This window comes from Pleurodeles waltl, chromosome 3_1 (genome assembly GCF_031143425.1).
Source record: "Pleurodeles waltl isolate 20211129_DDA chromosome 3_1, aPleWal1.hap1.20221129, whole genome shotgun sequence".
NCBI lineage: Eukaryota > Metazoa > Chordata > Amphibia > Caudata > Salamandridae > Pleurodeles > Pleurodeles waltl.
This window is the reverse complement of record NC_090440.1, coordinates 570,236,538-570,252,607: the sequence shown is the minus strand read 5'-3', so window position 1 is coordinate 570,252,607 and position 16,070 is coordinate 570,236,538. Positions and strand designations below refer to the sequence as shown.

The following is a 16,070-nucleotide window of genomic DNA, read 5'->3' as shown; positions in this document are numbered from 1 at the left end:
CCTGAGCCTTCAAAACATGTCCCTAAAAGCTTCAGCGCACGGGGGACATTACCAATGGAATTAAAGGCCTGCTCAGTTCTGCACAGTGTGACTGAAGTGGACCCCACCTATGGGGGCTGTCGCCGTGTGGCAGCTCTAACGCATTCCACTCTGTCACCTCTGGTGGCGTAGGTTTACAATCGTCCATAATGCCCTCGACTCCATTCAAAGGGTAGTGGTTGACTGATGTGGGATGTATCAATTGTGACGTAAACAAGTGGCAGCCCTAGCTTCTGCGGATCGTACATGGCGAATGCCTTGCAGGTCACTCCTGCCTGACTATTAATCTCAGTTCTGAGGGGTGTCACAGAGTGGTGCTCCATAACCTCAGCCCCATGACAGTATAATCTCTCCTATCTAAAATAAGTCTGGAACAGGGATTTAACATTTGCAAGAATAGTAACGACACTGGTAAATAGCCCATATGCTCATACCCTCATGAACCTTTATATATGGACTTTTTGTGTAACTTGAATAAGAGTAAATGAACAAGTTACTTACCTTCGGTAATGCATTATCTGGTAGAGACTATGGTGGTCGTTATAAACATGGCGGTGTGGCCCGCCATGGCGGCGGTGGCGGGAAAACCCGCCAGCCGGCATGGCGGGCCACACTGCCACATAAACAACACCATGAGGGCCGCCATCGGCAGCCCTCACTCACCGCCAGGCTGCCTCCGTCAGGCAGCCTGGCGGTGGTCAGAATCATTATCCGACAGGGCAGCGGTGCTGCCCCTTGAATAATGATCCCTAATACTCCAGCCTTTCCCTGGTGGGAAAACTTGCCAGGGAAAGGCTGGCGGAGGGGGTGCCCCTGCACTGTCCATGCATTTGGCATGGGCAGTGCAGGGGCCCATGTGCAGGTCCCCATTGCGCAGGTCACTGCCTGATTTTCGGGCAGTGATCTGCGTGACGGGTGTAGCTGCACCCGCCGCATAGAGGCATTGGCGGTGTCAATGTCCCGGCCAGCATTCCTCTGGGCTGGCGGGCGGAAACAATGTTTCTGCCCGCCGGCCCAGAGGAATGTTCCTAATACGTCCGGCAGGGATCCGGGGACACTGGCGGTCAGTGTTTTGACCGCCAGCATGAACACGGAGGTTTCGACCGCCGTTTTCATTATGAGGGCCTATATCTAGCTGCAAATTCCTTACCTTTGATTCTTTACCTTTAAATTTCCAAGGCTTCAAACTGGATCTGGAACTTTTAAGTGAGCAGTATCCCTGTGTGCGGTCAAGTGGCTTTATTCAGTTCTGTGTGTAATAGTAGGCCCTATTGGCACCAGAGGTGACAGCGTTGTCACAGTAGGGAAGTAGAATCTTTCTGACAGAGATACCCCCACTTTTTGACTGGTGTTATGTGTTTTGACTGTAGTAGACTGGGATCCTGCTAACCAGAACCCCAGTGTCAGTGTTCTCTCCCCTAAATTTAGTTGTTTAGCAACATTTACACCCCACAATTGGCATACTGGTGTACCCCTGTCAGTCCCTAGTATGTGGTACTTAGGTACCCAGGGCATTGGTACACCAGGGGTCCCCCATAGATGTGGCATGAATTGTGCCACCCATGGGAGCCCATGCAAACTGTGACTACAGGCCTGACATCGCAGCCTGTGTGAAAGGGTGCATGTACCTTTCACCCCAGATATAAGGTTTGCCTTATTTCATGGTCATTATACTGTGACCCAATAGGTCACCCCAAAGGTAAGACCTTCAGCCCAAGGGCAGGGTGCATGGTTCTAAGTGTGAGGGTGCCCCTGCATGAGCATCAGCACCCCTACAAACCCCAGACTCAATTTTCTGGGCTTTGTGAGTGCGGGGAAGCCATCTCAAGGTATGCAGTGGACACTGCTCATCACAAGATGTCCAACTACATGATGACTTCACCGAACCTAGTCATGTTTCGTATCAAGTATGTTGGAATCATGCAACTACAACAATTGCAGTATTAGTTGCATGATACCAGGTACTGTGGGAGTTCCTTACAAGATCCCCCCATATCTGCCTGTGCAGCCTTGGAGGGTCTGCACGCAAGCCAGTGCCGCCGCCGGTCCAGACACTGTTCTGCCCTCCTGCTGCTGAGCTTAACTTGGGCAGGGGAAGGCAGAACAATTAATTTCTTGTGCAGGAGAGGTGTTGCCACTTCTCCTTTAGATATAGCTGTCTCTGGACTAGGGTAGGGGTGCTACTGAGCACCACGAGACTGCTTTGAAGGGCACATGTGTGGCTTGAAACCACACAAAAGACAGGGGACTGCCCACCCCCCTGGCCAGCGCCCCCCCAGGGAGGTGCCCAGAGCTCTGACAGGTGGCCACTTGATTCTGCCATCTTGGAAATAAGAAGAGCTGAGGCCCCTGGGAGCTTCTGAATTGTCAGTCCACCAGATTAGCGTCCCTGACACCCCCTCCTGTGATAGGTGGGTCACTGCAGAAGCTGTTCAAGCCATTTCTGGGTTAATTGAGGGCTCCCCTGAGGGTGAGACCCTAGATTCGTCTGCAAGACACTTCTCCAACCTGGACACTTCAACCGCTGCTGGACTTCGCCGGGAACCAAGACAAGATTACAACTACTAGGAGGGCTCCTACTGCAACTTTGTCCCCATGCGTTGCAGGGACTCTGCAACCTCCGTGGCCGTGCAGCCTCAAGAGTCACAAGGACTCTGCCTACACTTAGAAGGAATCTCCCTTGGAGTGGAGGAGTCATCCCCCTGCATCTGCAGACCCTCAACGTCAACGACCGGTTTGTGAATCCACCACATGTGCAACCACCACCTGTGTTGTAGACCCTTGAAGAGTCAGTGGGACAGTAAGAATAGTCCAACAGACTCTTCAAGGCTCTACAACACAGGTGGTGGTTCTGGGGTTCTTCCAATGTCTGACCTTTCTCTTTTGCAACTGAGAGGTCTGTGGATCCTCGTTGGAGCTGCTTGGCCAGAACCCCTGTGCAACACGGCTGTTTGTTGATGTCCAGGCTTGTTGGATTTTCAGTCCAAAGACCTCTTAGCTCCAAGAAGCTCCAGCCTCCAGCATCACACAGCTCCAAGAACCACGTCCTCCCTGTAACCTCTGTGACATGGGCATCCATCTCTGTTGTGCTGCGGAGGCCTCCCTGTGACTCACTGTGCCTGTTGCTAGAGGGTCCTCCTGGGATCTTCAATGATTCCTGCTAGCTCTCCTACTTGCTGAGGTCTGGCACGGACTTAACTACCTAGGGTGAGTCCCTTGGACCATTGCTAGTCCCTAAATCCTGCAACACTTCATACAGCACTTTCTTGCATTTGCTAAGGATTGCTGGTGGCCCTGCTGACCACTGACCACCCTGCAATCCAACGACCGGTGTGGAACAGCTTGTGGATGACTCCTGGGATCATCTGCATCACCTGGACACCACAGCTGCACTTCCACGACAACCATCTCTCAGGAAAAGCATCTTCAAGAAAGGTGGGCATTGCCCTCCAGCACCCCCTGGGCATCTCCAGGTAGTATTCGTAGGAAAGTTCCCCTTTTGGCATGGTTACCCCCCACTTTTTGTTTTGCCTGATATTGATGCTGACTTAACTGAAAGTGTGCTGGGATCCTGCTGACCAGGCCCCAGCACCAGTGTTCTTTCCGCAAACTGTACCATTGTTCTCACAATTGGCACAAAAAGGTAAAGTCGACATGGCATGCCCACTAACCACTGCCTGTGGCATAGGTAAGTTACCCCTCTAGCAGGCATTATAACCCTAAGGCAGGGTGCACTATACCACAGGTGAGGGCATAGCTGCATAAGCAATATGCCCCTGCAGTGTCCAAGTCCATTCTTTGACACTGCAAGTGCAGTGTGGCCATATTGAGTACATGGGCTGGGAGTTTGTCATGACGAAATCCACAGCTCCATGATGGAGTCACTGAAGACTGGTAAATTTGTATCGGACCTCTCAGCACAATAAACCCACACTGATTCCAGTGTTGTTTTTTTGTAAAATGCACCCAGAGTGCATTTCAGAGATGCCCTCTGTACCCTAACCAACCCTTTAGTGTTAGGCTGATCAGTCTGTGCTAGCCTACCACTAACAGATGAGTTTCTGACCCCATGGGGTGAGGGCCTTTGTGCTCTCTGGGGTCAGAAACAAAGCCTGCTCTGGGTGGAGGTGCTTCACACCTCCCCCCTGAAGGAACTGTAACACTTGGTGGTGAGCCTCAAAGGCTCAGGCCTCCTGTTCCACTGCCCCAGGGCACTCCAGCAAGTGGAAATGCCCGCCCCCGGTTGAAGCCCCACTTTTGGCAACAAGTCCGGTGGGAAATTAGGAAAAACAGGGAGCAGTGACCAATCCATCTAGGACTACCTCTAAGCTGTCCAGAGATGAAGTGTCCCGCTCCCTGCAAAATTCTCTATCTTTGTTTGGAGGACAGGGACCAATAGGTTTAGGAATGTCCCCCCACCCCAATGGGAGGGGGCACAGGAAAGGTGTAGCCACACTCAGGGACAGTAGCCACTGGCTACTGCACTCCGACCCCAGTAATGCGCCTCAATCTAGGATTTAAGGGCACCCATGAACCTAGCTCCCCATATTCCTGGCGACCTCAACAAGAAGAAAAAGAAAGAAGCAAGAAGAAGGACTGCTATGCCAATCGCAGCAGAGAAGACTCCAGATACCAACTGACTTGGCCCCAGCCCTACCGGCCTGTCTGCAGCTTTAGAAGCCCTGCTACAAAAAGGCGATGCATCCTGCAGGACCAGTGACCTCTACAAACCCCCAGAAGACAGACTGCCTGCCTACTTGAGGACCAAAAACTCCAGAGGACAGCGGCCCTGTCTACAAGAAACTCCAAGAAGGACTCCAGAACCGCCCTGAATCCGCGAGTTCTGTCCACTCTGCACTCAACGCCCAAAGCCCGAGCCTAGGTGGCCCACCAGTCCAGCGCAAGTCCCCCGGGGATTCTGACCTTGTGTCCACCCTGGGTTGACCCTTTCCGGCCACTATGATGATGTCTGCAGCCTAAACCTAGAGGACCCCCCTCACAGCAAGAGAAGCGGACGAAGATACCCGATGCCCAAAGGTACCCCTGCAGCCTCAGCACCTTGGCCTTGGAGAATCCAACCGATGGTTCAGCAACAGTCAGCAGGCGGCCCTCCTCCTTGTCCAGCCTCTAGTTTTCCGGAATTGACCCCCCAGACCCAGCATGCAACATCTCTGAGACCTCTGATTTCCCTTGTTGAAAAGTATTGGGACCTCGACGATGTGTTTGAACCCGGCCGCCCCGTGCCACTGAAGGTGTGGGTTTGGTGCTAACCTGTGCCCCTACGGTGTTCACCTAAACCGCCCAGGTCTGCCTACCAAAGTTGCGGGTACTTACCTGCGAGCAGATCTGTTTCTGAGTGCCCCTAGTCTCCATTGGATCCCATTCTAAATCCAGCACCAACTTTGACCACTGCACCCGACTGGCCCCGTGTTGCTGGTGGTGTATGTTTGGGGTCATCCTGAGCCTTGACCAGTGGACATCCTAACCCCCGGAGACTGGAACTGTAAGTTGAGTACTTACCTCAAAACTGCACTAAAACTCCACCCCCTGTACTGCTATGAAAATTGCTGCATGTCTCCCATCTTTCACTGCTTGGGAGAGGATGGCCCGAGCCTCCTCGAGGACCTGTGGCAGCCCTTAAGCAACCTTATCCCACAAGGTATGGGAGTTATGGCCCAACAGGCATACGGTCTTCACCGACTGCAATACTAGGCTGGTTGAAGAAGACATTTTCTTGCCTAAGCCATCCAGCCTGTTGGATTCCTTGTCCGAGGAAGGGGCAGGGAACGCACTATGGGAAGTTATGACTTCAACTACCAAGCTCTCAGGGGTCGGGTGTTAGGTGAGGAAACTAGGATCACCTGGGGCAGGGAGATGGCAGCCGGCAATTTTCTTGGAATCCCTGTGCTGGACTTGAACCAAGATCCCAGCAGGACATCAGTCAGTGTTTCATTAAAGGGCAATAGGGGATCAGATGAGGAAGCCCCAGGCTAAAGCACTTCCTTCAAGAGGTTAGTCGTGACTGCCATAGAGGGAAGTTCGAGGTCAAGGACCTCTGCTGCCCTCTTCACCACCATTGCATAAGATGCTCCCTTCTCCATAGCCACAGTCGGTGGAGAGAGAGAGCCAGTACCTGGAGAGGTGTCCAGGACAATGGCATCTCCTAGTTCCCTTTACCACCATAATGAAGTTAGGGTCTTTGGTATTCTAAAGGGTCCAGTGACCCCTCCCACTCTTCTCCTCTGCCTGGCTGTGCCAGGAAAAACTCAGGAAATGACCTAAGACTAATTGGCTCTGCCGGAATCAGAAATCGATCAACACCATTCTGACTCGAGTCTTTGGGAATGAGAATGGGGCTGGTGCCAAGACCAGATACATGAGATCCCATCAGTGCCGAGGCCGGAGCCATTGGCATAGAAACTCCTAGGGCTTCCTACAACCCGAATGTGCTCCGGAGGGGTTGGCCCACTTGAGTACACGGCACATGGCCTCGTAGAAGTCATTTATTTGAGTGGGGGTTGCTTCGGCTCCCGTAAACAGGGGGAGGCGCGGAGTTGTACCTATCAATGACTTCACAGAACCATGCCTGGAATGCCAATGTTCCTCACTCGTCGTGTCAGCTGATGGACAAGGTGAAGCCGAAGTCAGTTTAAACTTCTTCTTCTTATGCCTCTTCCCCGAGTCTACCGAGGACCTTGAGTCAAAGAAAAGGACTTGTGTCTCCTGGAGCGGTCCTGTGAGCTTCTCGATCGGGACTGAGACCTCCAAGGAGACATGCTAACTGCAGCAGTTTTAGGGACCGCTCCCTCAAAGCCTTTGGCACCATTTCCCAGCAGTCCAAGTGTGGCTTTAAGTCGTGGTCATACTCGAGACACCATAAGCACACCAAGTGCAGGTCCGTTACTGACATGGCACGGTGACAAGCACCAAACGGCTTGAAACCTGCCTTCCTAGTAGATCTCCATCAACACACTTTCAAAAATACCCCCTCTGTTAAAAAGAGACAGAGGGGTAGCTCTTCTCCGGATCATCACTATCTGGTGCAGAAATTAAAAAAAGTGATCAACATCCACGTGCCTGGGTGACACCAATATAGGTGACCACGACATCACTCCCAGTGCCAATGACACCAATGACTGGGCAGGACCGAATGAAGCCACCCGATGGTCACGCAAAAGTTTCCAGATCCAGTCTGACACCTGGGAAATTCAATGGCAAGGAAATAAAGTTAAGGAATCTGCATCTATAAATCTCTATCAGATACATTAAATACATGATGTGTGACTGTCCTTGTACCCAGAATCAGGTTCAATATAGAACATAGGATTGCATTCAGAATAATGGACAAATCAGCAGAAAAGAAACTGTAATAATGGATATGGCTTATAACTCAACAGTGAACATGTTACCTCTGTGGTATAGGGACTTTTAGACTTCTGTAATCAATTGTAGGTGTGGCCTAAAGACTGCTTTAGCTATATTGCCAGCCTTGTGTAATTAAAAAAAAGTTCATAATTAAAAACATATACCTGTAAGTGTAGGCTTCAAGTCAGCCCTCTTTATCCATTGGTCTCTTCAGCTGTCATCCACATTTTGCTCCTACCCACAGGAGTATACAGTGGGGGGCACTGGCTCAGCCCACTTCATTGGTTGTTTTTTTTTGTACTGTGAGTGATGGCATTTCACCTGCTCACATTCATTAGAAAGAGGTGCACGTCAATCAGAGTACCGGTGGGCTAATGCATTTCTTTACTGTTTTTTTCTTTCTATTCTTTAACTTGTTTTCTTTTTTAACCCTACTTGTGTGTTTTAACTGTATCTTCAAGTTAGAGAAATACAGAGCTAATAGTATATTTTCTATGTCCCAATTAAAATTGTGTTGCGCATTAAAACAAGAAAAGAAGAAACCCTTTCTTGTTTTAATGCCCAACACAGGGCAATACAACTTCCTGCAATACAACTTCCTGCTGCGAAGCCCAAGGACTGTTCTATTAAAATTATATGCAATTATATTTTTTGCTTTAAATGTAAACTATGTATTGTAAGCAAAGGTCCACTATGTTTAGGTGGCAGTGTGTTTTCTTTTGTTCTTATATTACATTTTTGGAAGTTCTTGCAATGATAAAATAAAAAGTAACCATCGCACCAGCTTGCCAAGGCTAGTGCTTGTTTATCCTGAAGTTTACTTTATGCAAAACTGGAGATACCGCTTATTCAATTTTTCTTCACTGTGCAGTTTTGTTACAATGTAGAAATGTTACTGAACCATATTAGTTGCTTACATCTTGTTTGAGTGTCTTCCTCAGACGTGTTGTAGACGTTCTGTCTTTTGGAAGGCTTAATGCCTTCCACAGATTTGTGCATCATCGGATATTACTGGATCACTGATGCCTATGCTGACTGATGCTGCACCTGTACTATTCATCGGGAGACAGTTCTTGTAACTCTCTAATAACTGTCTCCCCAAGAAGCCTCTCTGTTGACTCTTACTTCCTGTCTACTTATTATTTGACCTCAACTTCAGGAATGGGGGCTTCGCAATGTTGGTGAAAAAAAATATTTAGCAATTTATTTAGGTGGTTTAAGGCCTCTGAAAACCCCCATTAAACATAGTGAAGTCATGGAAAGTGGTTCGAATGACACTGTAGCTCGACGTCTCTGACTCTTGTTCTCATGAGCTGTCGCAGTTTGTCAATTTCTGGTCTACAACAGCAGGTACACAACAAGCAGATCGAAATTAACACAATAGAGTTTAATTTGGCAGCTTTACCTCTAATTCAAGGAGAATGGTACAGGGTGGCTGAACACGTGACTGAATCTAAATGTTTGGCATTCTACAAGCCTTCATCAATACGCACACATTTTGAAAATTACTTTTGTGATATACTTTTAATTCATGAGCTGCAAACAGTTTCAAATATCTCACCCTTTGTGAGTGAAACTCTACCTGTGGTGCACCACACTCGCTGCAGTGTGCTACATGACGTCGGGTGGTGGTGAGCCGGGGAGCCTGCATTCTGCTGATGGCTTCTGGGAAAGGGTTTGCTGGGCAGTCAATGGTGTATCCTTCACTCTGGCGAGCCGTGATCTTAATGCGCTCACAGCCATGTTGGGAGCAGTAGCTATGTCCCTTACGAGAAGCGTGGGCTTGTAGATGGATAAAGAGATACCTTGGAAGAAACATGATAGAAAATATTAGATGTCAGATGTTGTGGTCACAGACAATCTGTGAGTGAGTGTGTGATCAAGGAATAAATTATTTTAATTGAACCAGAGACCACACAAACAAAACCGCGAAGCATTCTGGGAAACGCTGCAACTGTTCATCGGTGTTATCTGCAGACCCCAACTGTACTGGGGAAACAAATGTATGATAGCGGCCTCGGATCCCAAACCTAACCAACTAATATCTTGCTGCACAACTTCGCTATATGGTTGAATGTGCCAGACCCCTTACGGAAGAGCATTGGTGCTTTTTATATCAGGCAGTGGCTGACATCCATATATGGAAAATACTGTGGCTCCTCAAGAAACACAGACCTCCTGCGGTGTATATTTCCCCGGTAGTACGAGCCACTGTGGCATCCTGGGATACAGTGCACATCAAGAAAGAGCTTTCCTCAGCACTGTCTCCACTCATGCCACTTATTAGCAATCCTGAATTTCCACCAACCCAACCTTGCAAGAACTACCAGGCCTGGTAGGAGGTGAGCTGCAAGAGAATGAGTGATCTGTTTGACCACACTGGCCTCCAGACCTTTGCCCAATTGTGAGAGTCCCATGGCCTCCTAGCCCAAGATGAATGGAGATACACAGCAGTCCAACACTGGGTCACATGACCCAAAGTCCAGCCCCACGCTATTGTTAGACTGACAACATTTGAAAAAGGGATAGTCACCTGCACTAGTGACAAGTGACTGCTATTTGACATCTACGGTTTTATGACAAAACATATCAAGCCATCTATATTCTAAGCTCAAGCCCGATGGGAAGCCGAGCTCAAATGCGCCTTTATACCCAAAGAATGGGTGAACATTCTTCACAGAACCCGCTATACTGCCTGCTCTTCAGTGGGGAAAGAAACCATGCTAAAGACAACTCCCTACTGGTACTACCCCCCCCCCCCCGGCTGGATTTGCAGCATGGAGGCAGGGTGCAACCAACAGATGTTGGCGTTCCTGTGGAGAGACTGGCACACTCATCCACCTACTGTGGCATTGCCCCAAACTACATTGATACTGAGATGATGTCCTACACACCATCAATTACATTTTTGATACAGAGCTTCCTGTTTCCCGATTTACATTATATTGGTCTGACCCAATGTCCAGATTTACCACTTGTAATCTCAAAAATGGTCATGCTCGCTCTTTGTGCAGCGAAAAGGATATTATGGCTAACTGGGGCACAGATAACATGCTGACCCACGCAGACTGCTACATAAGCTGTGGGATCTACTGGGGATCGGAAAAGCTCACCGCAGCCATGCAATCCACCCTGCTGCAGTTTGACAAAATGTGGGCACACTGTGTGTGCTTCTTAGCTCAGGACATCCAAGACCTTTCGTGCCCTTGCTACCTATGGGTTCTTCAGCTCACAACAACTGAGTCCTTCTTAGCTCAAGACATCCAAGACCTTTCTTGCCCTTGCTACCTATGGGTCCTTCCCCCCTGCCTAGATGCTGAGGTGGAACTCTATCCCACCTGCCGGCGATTATCTCCTACTATTGTCAAGGACTCATCTACACTGGAGATGATGGCAAGTTGCCCTTTAGCCCCATCCTCTTCTTCCTGCTTCCTTCCCCACCCAGTCCCTGTAGGAAACTGGGCTTCTGTGGCGATGGAACGCCATTGTTTGCCCCCTTTTAGAACTGATGGATGCTGGTTTTCCACTTTGACAGTGCATTGAGGTCTGCTAAACAGACATCAGTGCAGTTGTCTTTTCTTAAAAGCAAGGTATGTCTAATTGTTTACAATTGGCACATGACTTTAGCACCCCTGTAAGTCCCGAGTACATAGGTATGGGTACCAAAGAGGGTCTCTAAGGTCTGTAGCATATCTTATTCCAACCTAAGGGACTCACACACAAAAGTGCACACAGCATGCCATTGCAGACTGTGTGTCAGGGTGTAAACCCTGAGTGAAAACACAACATAGCACATCATTGTGTGCCATGCCAAAGTCACTGTGTGCAGTATACAGAAGTCAGCCCTACAGCAGGTCCTAATAGCCATAAGGAAGAGTGCATTATAATACATGTGAGGACAAGTCTTCATCAGAAGATATGCCTCTGTGATGTCTAGTTCTATTCCTAGTTATTGCAAGTGACTAGGCAGCCATTTTAAAGCTGCTAAATTGAGTATTTAGGGCACCCGCTGATATCAGGACTTCAAATATCGATGGACAAAGAGAAGGAGTGGACAAAGAAGACTGTTTGCAGCAATCAAGGCTTGTTGTGTCCAGTCTGGGCACCAATGCCACAGTAAACCAACCTGCACATCGAGGGACTTCAGGGCAGTGCTACCCACATCAAGAGAGGCCCAGTTGATCTGTTTGCTCTCCTTCTGCTGAACCCAAGACAAACAGAGAGTCCCTGACTGCCGCCACCTGACACCTCAAAGTGCCTCTGCACACACTCGTGCCCCGCAGCCGTAGTCCGAGGGAGGTGTATTGCCCACTGAGACCCACAGGAGTCGAGCCCATCCTTGGGTATGGCCAGACTGGACTTCCAGTCGCCGCCTCTTTCTGCAGGCCCCCTCCAACTGCGTGTGACTACAGCACACAAACCTGACACCAAAAGACACCACTGCATCCGAGCCCCCCAGCTCAATGAGAAGTGGACCAGTGGTGTCCCTACATACTTGAGCATCTCAAGGGTAGACCCCCCTGCAGGTTCCCCTGGACTGCCCCTCCCCCCAGTCCCTGCTATTAGCCTCTTTACAACCAGACCAAACTCCATGGAAGTGAATGGGACACCCAATGCCATAACACACCTCTGCACCCAGATGCCCCAGAGCCCCCCGAGGTGACCTTTTGGTGTGGCCTTGGACCTTCCTACATAGTCAACTTCAGCCCTGAAGAACAGTCCTATAAGTCGCTGACAAGTGCCCGAATGCAATACATGTTTTTCCCCCATGGGATAACTTTACCACTCCAGAAGTTGCAACTTTTGAAATTCATATCTCAAAAAGTACTTACCTGATTCTGATGATCTTGGTATCTAAATTCATATGTTATAGTGTTATTTTTATAAATGGGTGTCAGATTTTTTTAATGAGTGTGTGTCTCGCTTACTGGTCCTTTGCGTGCAATAAACAATGTCCTCTAATAAGCCTAACTGCTTGGCCACACTACGACAAAAGAGAGCTTTCAGGGTTATTTTTTTAACCTCTGTCAATAAGGGTCACCCTGGACTATCTGCATAGTGTCCCATTACATTGGTACACTACATAGATAGCCAGCTTCCTACAGCCCTCCCCTCTCCTACCCCTTTTCCCTTGGAACTCCTGCTCTTCCAACTTGATTCTCCCCTCACAAGCTCTCTCCCTCACCAACCTATTGGATATAGGTGAGGGGATATGTTTGTTATAAAATTTAATTAAAAACTTTGGAACCATAAAAATAAGCAAAGAACACTTTACTTTCTAAGTGAGCTTTTGGGTGTGCTAATAAAAGCAAACACCACGAGTCCTTCTAAGCAACAGTGTGCACCATAATTTTCACTAACAAAGCATGACATGGCATAGCATGACATGCATTAGGCAGGTGCACAGGCCCAGCCCCCTGGACTTACCTGAAACCAGTCCTCGGCTGGTAAAGGCCATTGAACATCCGGCTCCAACGCCTCAAGGCACCTGCCTTGCTTCTTTTCTCTCTCCCTTACCCTCTTGCCTTCTCCCTCTACAATGCCTTTCACTTGCCACCTCTATTCATCACCTCTCATTCACTCACTAGCCTCTCTTTTGTCTGCTTTTGCCCATTTGTCATTCATTTCATGCCTGTTTCGTCTGCTTTTGCCTGTTTTTTATTCACGTTTGTGCCTTTGTTTTGTCTGCTTTTGCTCATTCTTAAGCATGTTCTGTCTGCTTTTGCCCAAATTAGCTAAGGGGGATTTTTCTGCCCTTCACAAAACCAAATGGAACACATGGGTCACCTAGCACACAACAACAACAACTTCAGCACATAGATCACCACCTGCACAAACAAAGCCCATAGAAAAAACAAGAACACAGGCAAGCTGGTACACAGAAGATCTAAGAATGACCAAAAAACAGTCAAAACAGCTAGAACTGAAGGGGAACGAGCTGGAGTGAAGTGGAAAAAGTTGCATACAAATCCACCCTGAGAGTATCAACAGCAATTCCGGGAAACCAAGAGGAAGGCTCTAGCTAAGTGCATCGACACCAGCTCCAAAAATCTTTTTTTGCTATTGTCAAGGATTTCACCACACCCACAGCAGCCACTTGCAACATCAACCTAACGCAAGAACTGTGTGACGGCCTCTCAGACTTCCTCTGCAGCAAGATTGCAACCATATACAGCAACTTTGTCCCACAATTGGACCCCTTGGATCTTGCACAAGCCTCCTGGTGACAGACAAAGTCAACAAAATAACCTCAAGAGGCACTATCAGCATAGAGGAAACCACAGCAATCATGAAAACCATACATTCTGGGGCCCTGTTGAACACTTTCCCTCTTCATGCTTTTGACCAAGGATCAACTCCCATGAGCACGGCTCTCACCCTATCCTCAACACCTCCATCAATAGAGCCACTTTTCGGGAATCCTGAAAGCATGCATCTGCCATGTCCTAGTGAAGAAGCCCTCAGCTGACCCAACCAAACTTGCCAAGTACCAATCAATATCCCTCCTTCAATACCCAGACAAGGTACTGGAGAAGGCATTAACAGATGCCTCACCAACCACCTTGCCAATAAACAGCCTCTCAATGCTGATACAATCAGGCTTCAGACCACACCACAGCACTGAGATGCCCTCCTCACACCAACAGACAACAGCTAGATGATCCTCAACAGAGGGGAACTACAGCCCCACATCCTTCTAGACCTCTCATTAGGGTTCGGACACCATCTCCCATTCCATGCTGATCAGACGACTCCATGATACAGGCACTAAAGGACACACCCTCCAGTGGATCTGCATGTTTTTCACTGGAAAACCCCAAACTGTCAGCGTGTCAGCACTCCTTAGAAGCATGGGAACACATTTGTGGAGTCCTGCAGTGCTCCTCGCTCAGTGCGACCCTCTTCAACAAATACATGTCCTGCGCTCAGATGTAATTCGGGCTCACAACATCAACATTCTCCCCTACGCAGATGACATGCAGCTGATACTAGATCTCTCAGACAAAATAGTTTACTGCATGCATGACCAAACTAGGCACCTGGATGAAGTCCAACTGCTTCAAGGCGGACATGGACAAGATCGAAGTGGTGATTTTCAGGAAGGAAGGAAGCTTCGCTGTGGGACCCCACCTGGTGGCTAACTGATCTCTGACCCGCTCCCAAGCTAGAAACCTCAGTATCATTATAGATAGCAAACTGGAAATATACGGTCGTTAACAAAGTTTCATTGTTCTGCTTTCACCCTGAGGTTGCTCAAGATCTTCAAGTGGCTACTGAACAACACCAGGAAAACAGTCACTCAGGCCCTATTCCACCACAGACCACCTACGGGAATACCCTATACACAGGAATAACCAAGCAACTCACAAAAAGACTCCAGACCATCCAGAACGCAGCAGGCAGACTAGTCCCTTATATGCTATGCCATACCCACATGATGCCTCATTTAAGGGAACTTCACTGGCTCCTAATACCAAAGTATACACACTTAAAACACCTCACCCACACATACAATACACAAATCCTGCCTACTTGAACTGCATCATACAATTCCACAACCCCTCCAGGCCCCTACATTCTGCCGGACTATAACTAACACACACCCCTTACATAAGCAAAAGCAGATCAGGAGGTCATGCTTCCTCATACATTGCTCCTAAAGCCTGGAATGACCTCTCACAACACATCAGAGCCTCCTTCTCCCTTCTTGAATTCCGCAGGAAGCTGAAGACCTGGCTCTTTACGTAAGCCCTCCTAAGGCCAGTCACACACCTGCTACAGTGCCAAGATTCCCTCACAGGTGACAGAGCACTATAAAATACAGGTACATTAAGATATCATAACATAACAAGCAATGAGCTTTCAATCTCTCCACCAAGACCTCAGTGCCCAGACCCAGAAATACTGAGAATTGCCTCGTGGGACGCTATGTATATTATTTATGTGTGCTTATTTAGCTGGCAACATGTTTGCTTCCTGACCACAGGACTATTAACGACATCGAGAAGGAGATGACTTTCACACTTTGCAAAATCAAGGGGAATATGTTCTGGAAATGCAACAATTATTGAGCAGTGCCTAAAGGGGGAAGGTAACTCCACCGACTCCCAAATGGAGATAGTAAGGTAAATATATTAATGTTCGAATAATTAAAATCATAACAAAAAGCATCAAATGGATTTGTACCCTCCCTCCTCCCAGTTGCCTATGGCTTCCTTAATAGCATATTCACCCCAGACAGGATAAGTTCATTTGTTACTACGCAAAGTGCAAGATCTTTATATATTAACAAATAATTGTAATACTCCTAGAAAGTTCACTAGGCTTACAGTAAGGCAGGATATGTGAAGTAGTGGGTCAGTTCCTTGCAATTATAATGCAATATTCTGGCCTTAGTCATCATAACCCACTAGTATACTTAAACTAAAAAAGTAAAATATAGTAAACTGTATATTTACTAGCAACAAAATAAAATTCCTGATTCATCAGGAGTTTCCTTTATGGGCTTTCTCTTCAGACGTAGCTTGGTTCTAGATGTCAATACAACTATAAATAACTTTTTGACAATCAGTTTCAATAAAGGAAGAAAGCACAGTGTTTAATCTTCTTTTCCTAGGTGCCAGGACAAGAAGCGTTGCTTTAGGAGGGATTTGTCTTTTACAGGA

At 48.1% G+C, this 16,070-nt stretch overlaps 2 protein-coding genes across 3 annotated transcripts in view; both read right to left on the bottom strand.

Moving 5' to 3' along the window:
- LOC138284333 (cell surface hyaluronidase-like) overlaps positions 1-16,070 on the bottom strand; it is a 633,659-nt gene that overhangs the window by 104,959 nt on the left and 512,630 nt on the right. For both annotated transcript variants that reach the window (XM_069223000.1, XM_069223001.1), the window contains one exon: positions 8,987-9,209. In XM_069223000.1, coding sequence (XP_069079101.1) covers positions 8,987-9,209 — 223 coding nt within the window. The remainder of the gene's footprint in view (positions 1-8,986; positions 9,210-16,070) is intronic.
- CEMIP (cell migration inducing hyaluronidase 1) overlaps positions 1-16,070 on the bottom strand; it is an 899,136-nt gene that overhangs the window by 503,150 nt on the left and 379,916 nt on the right. The gene's annotated exons all lie outside the window — the stretch shown is intronic.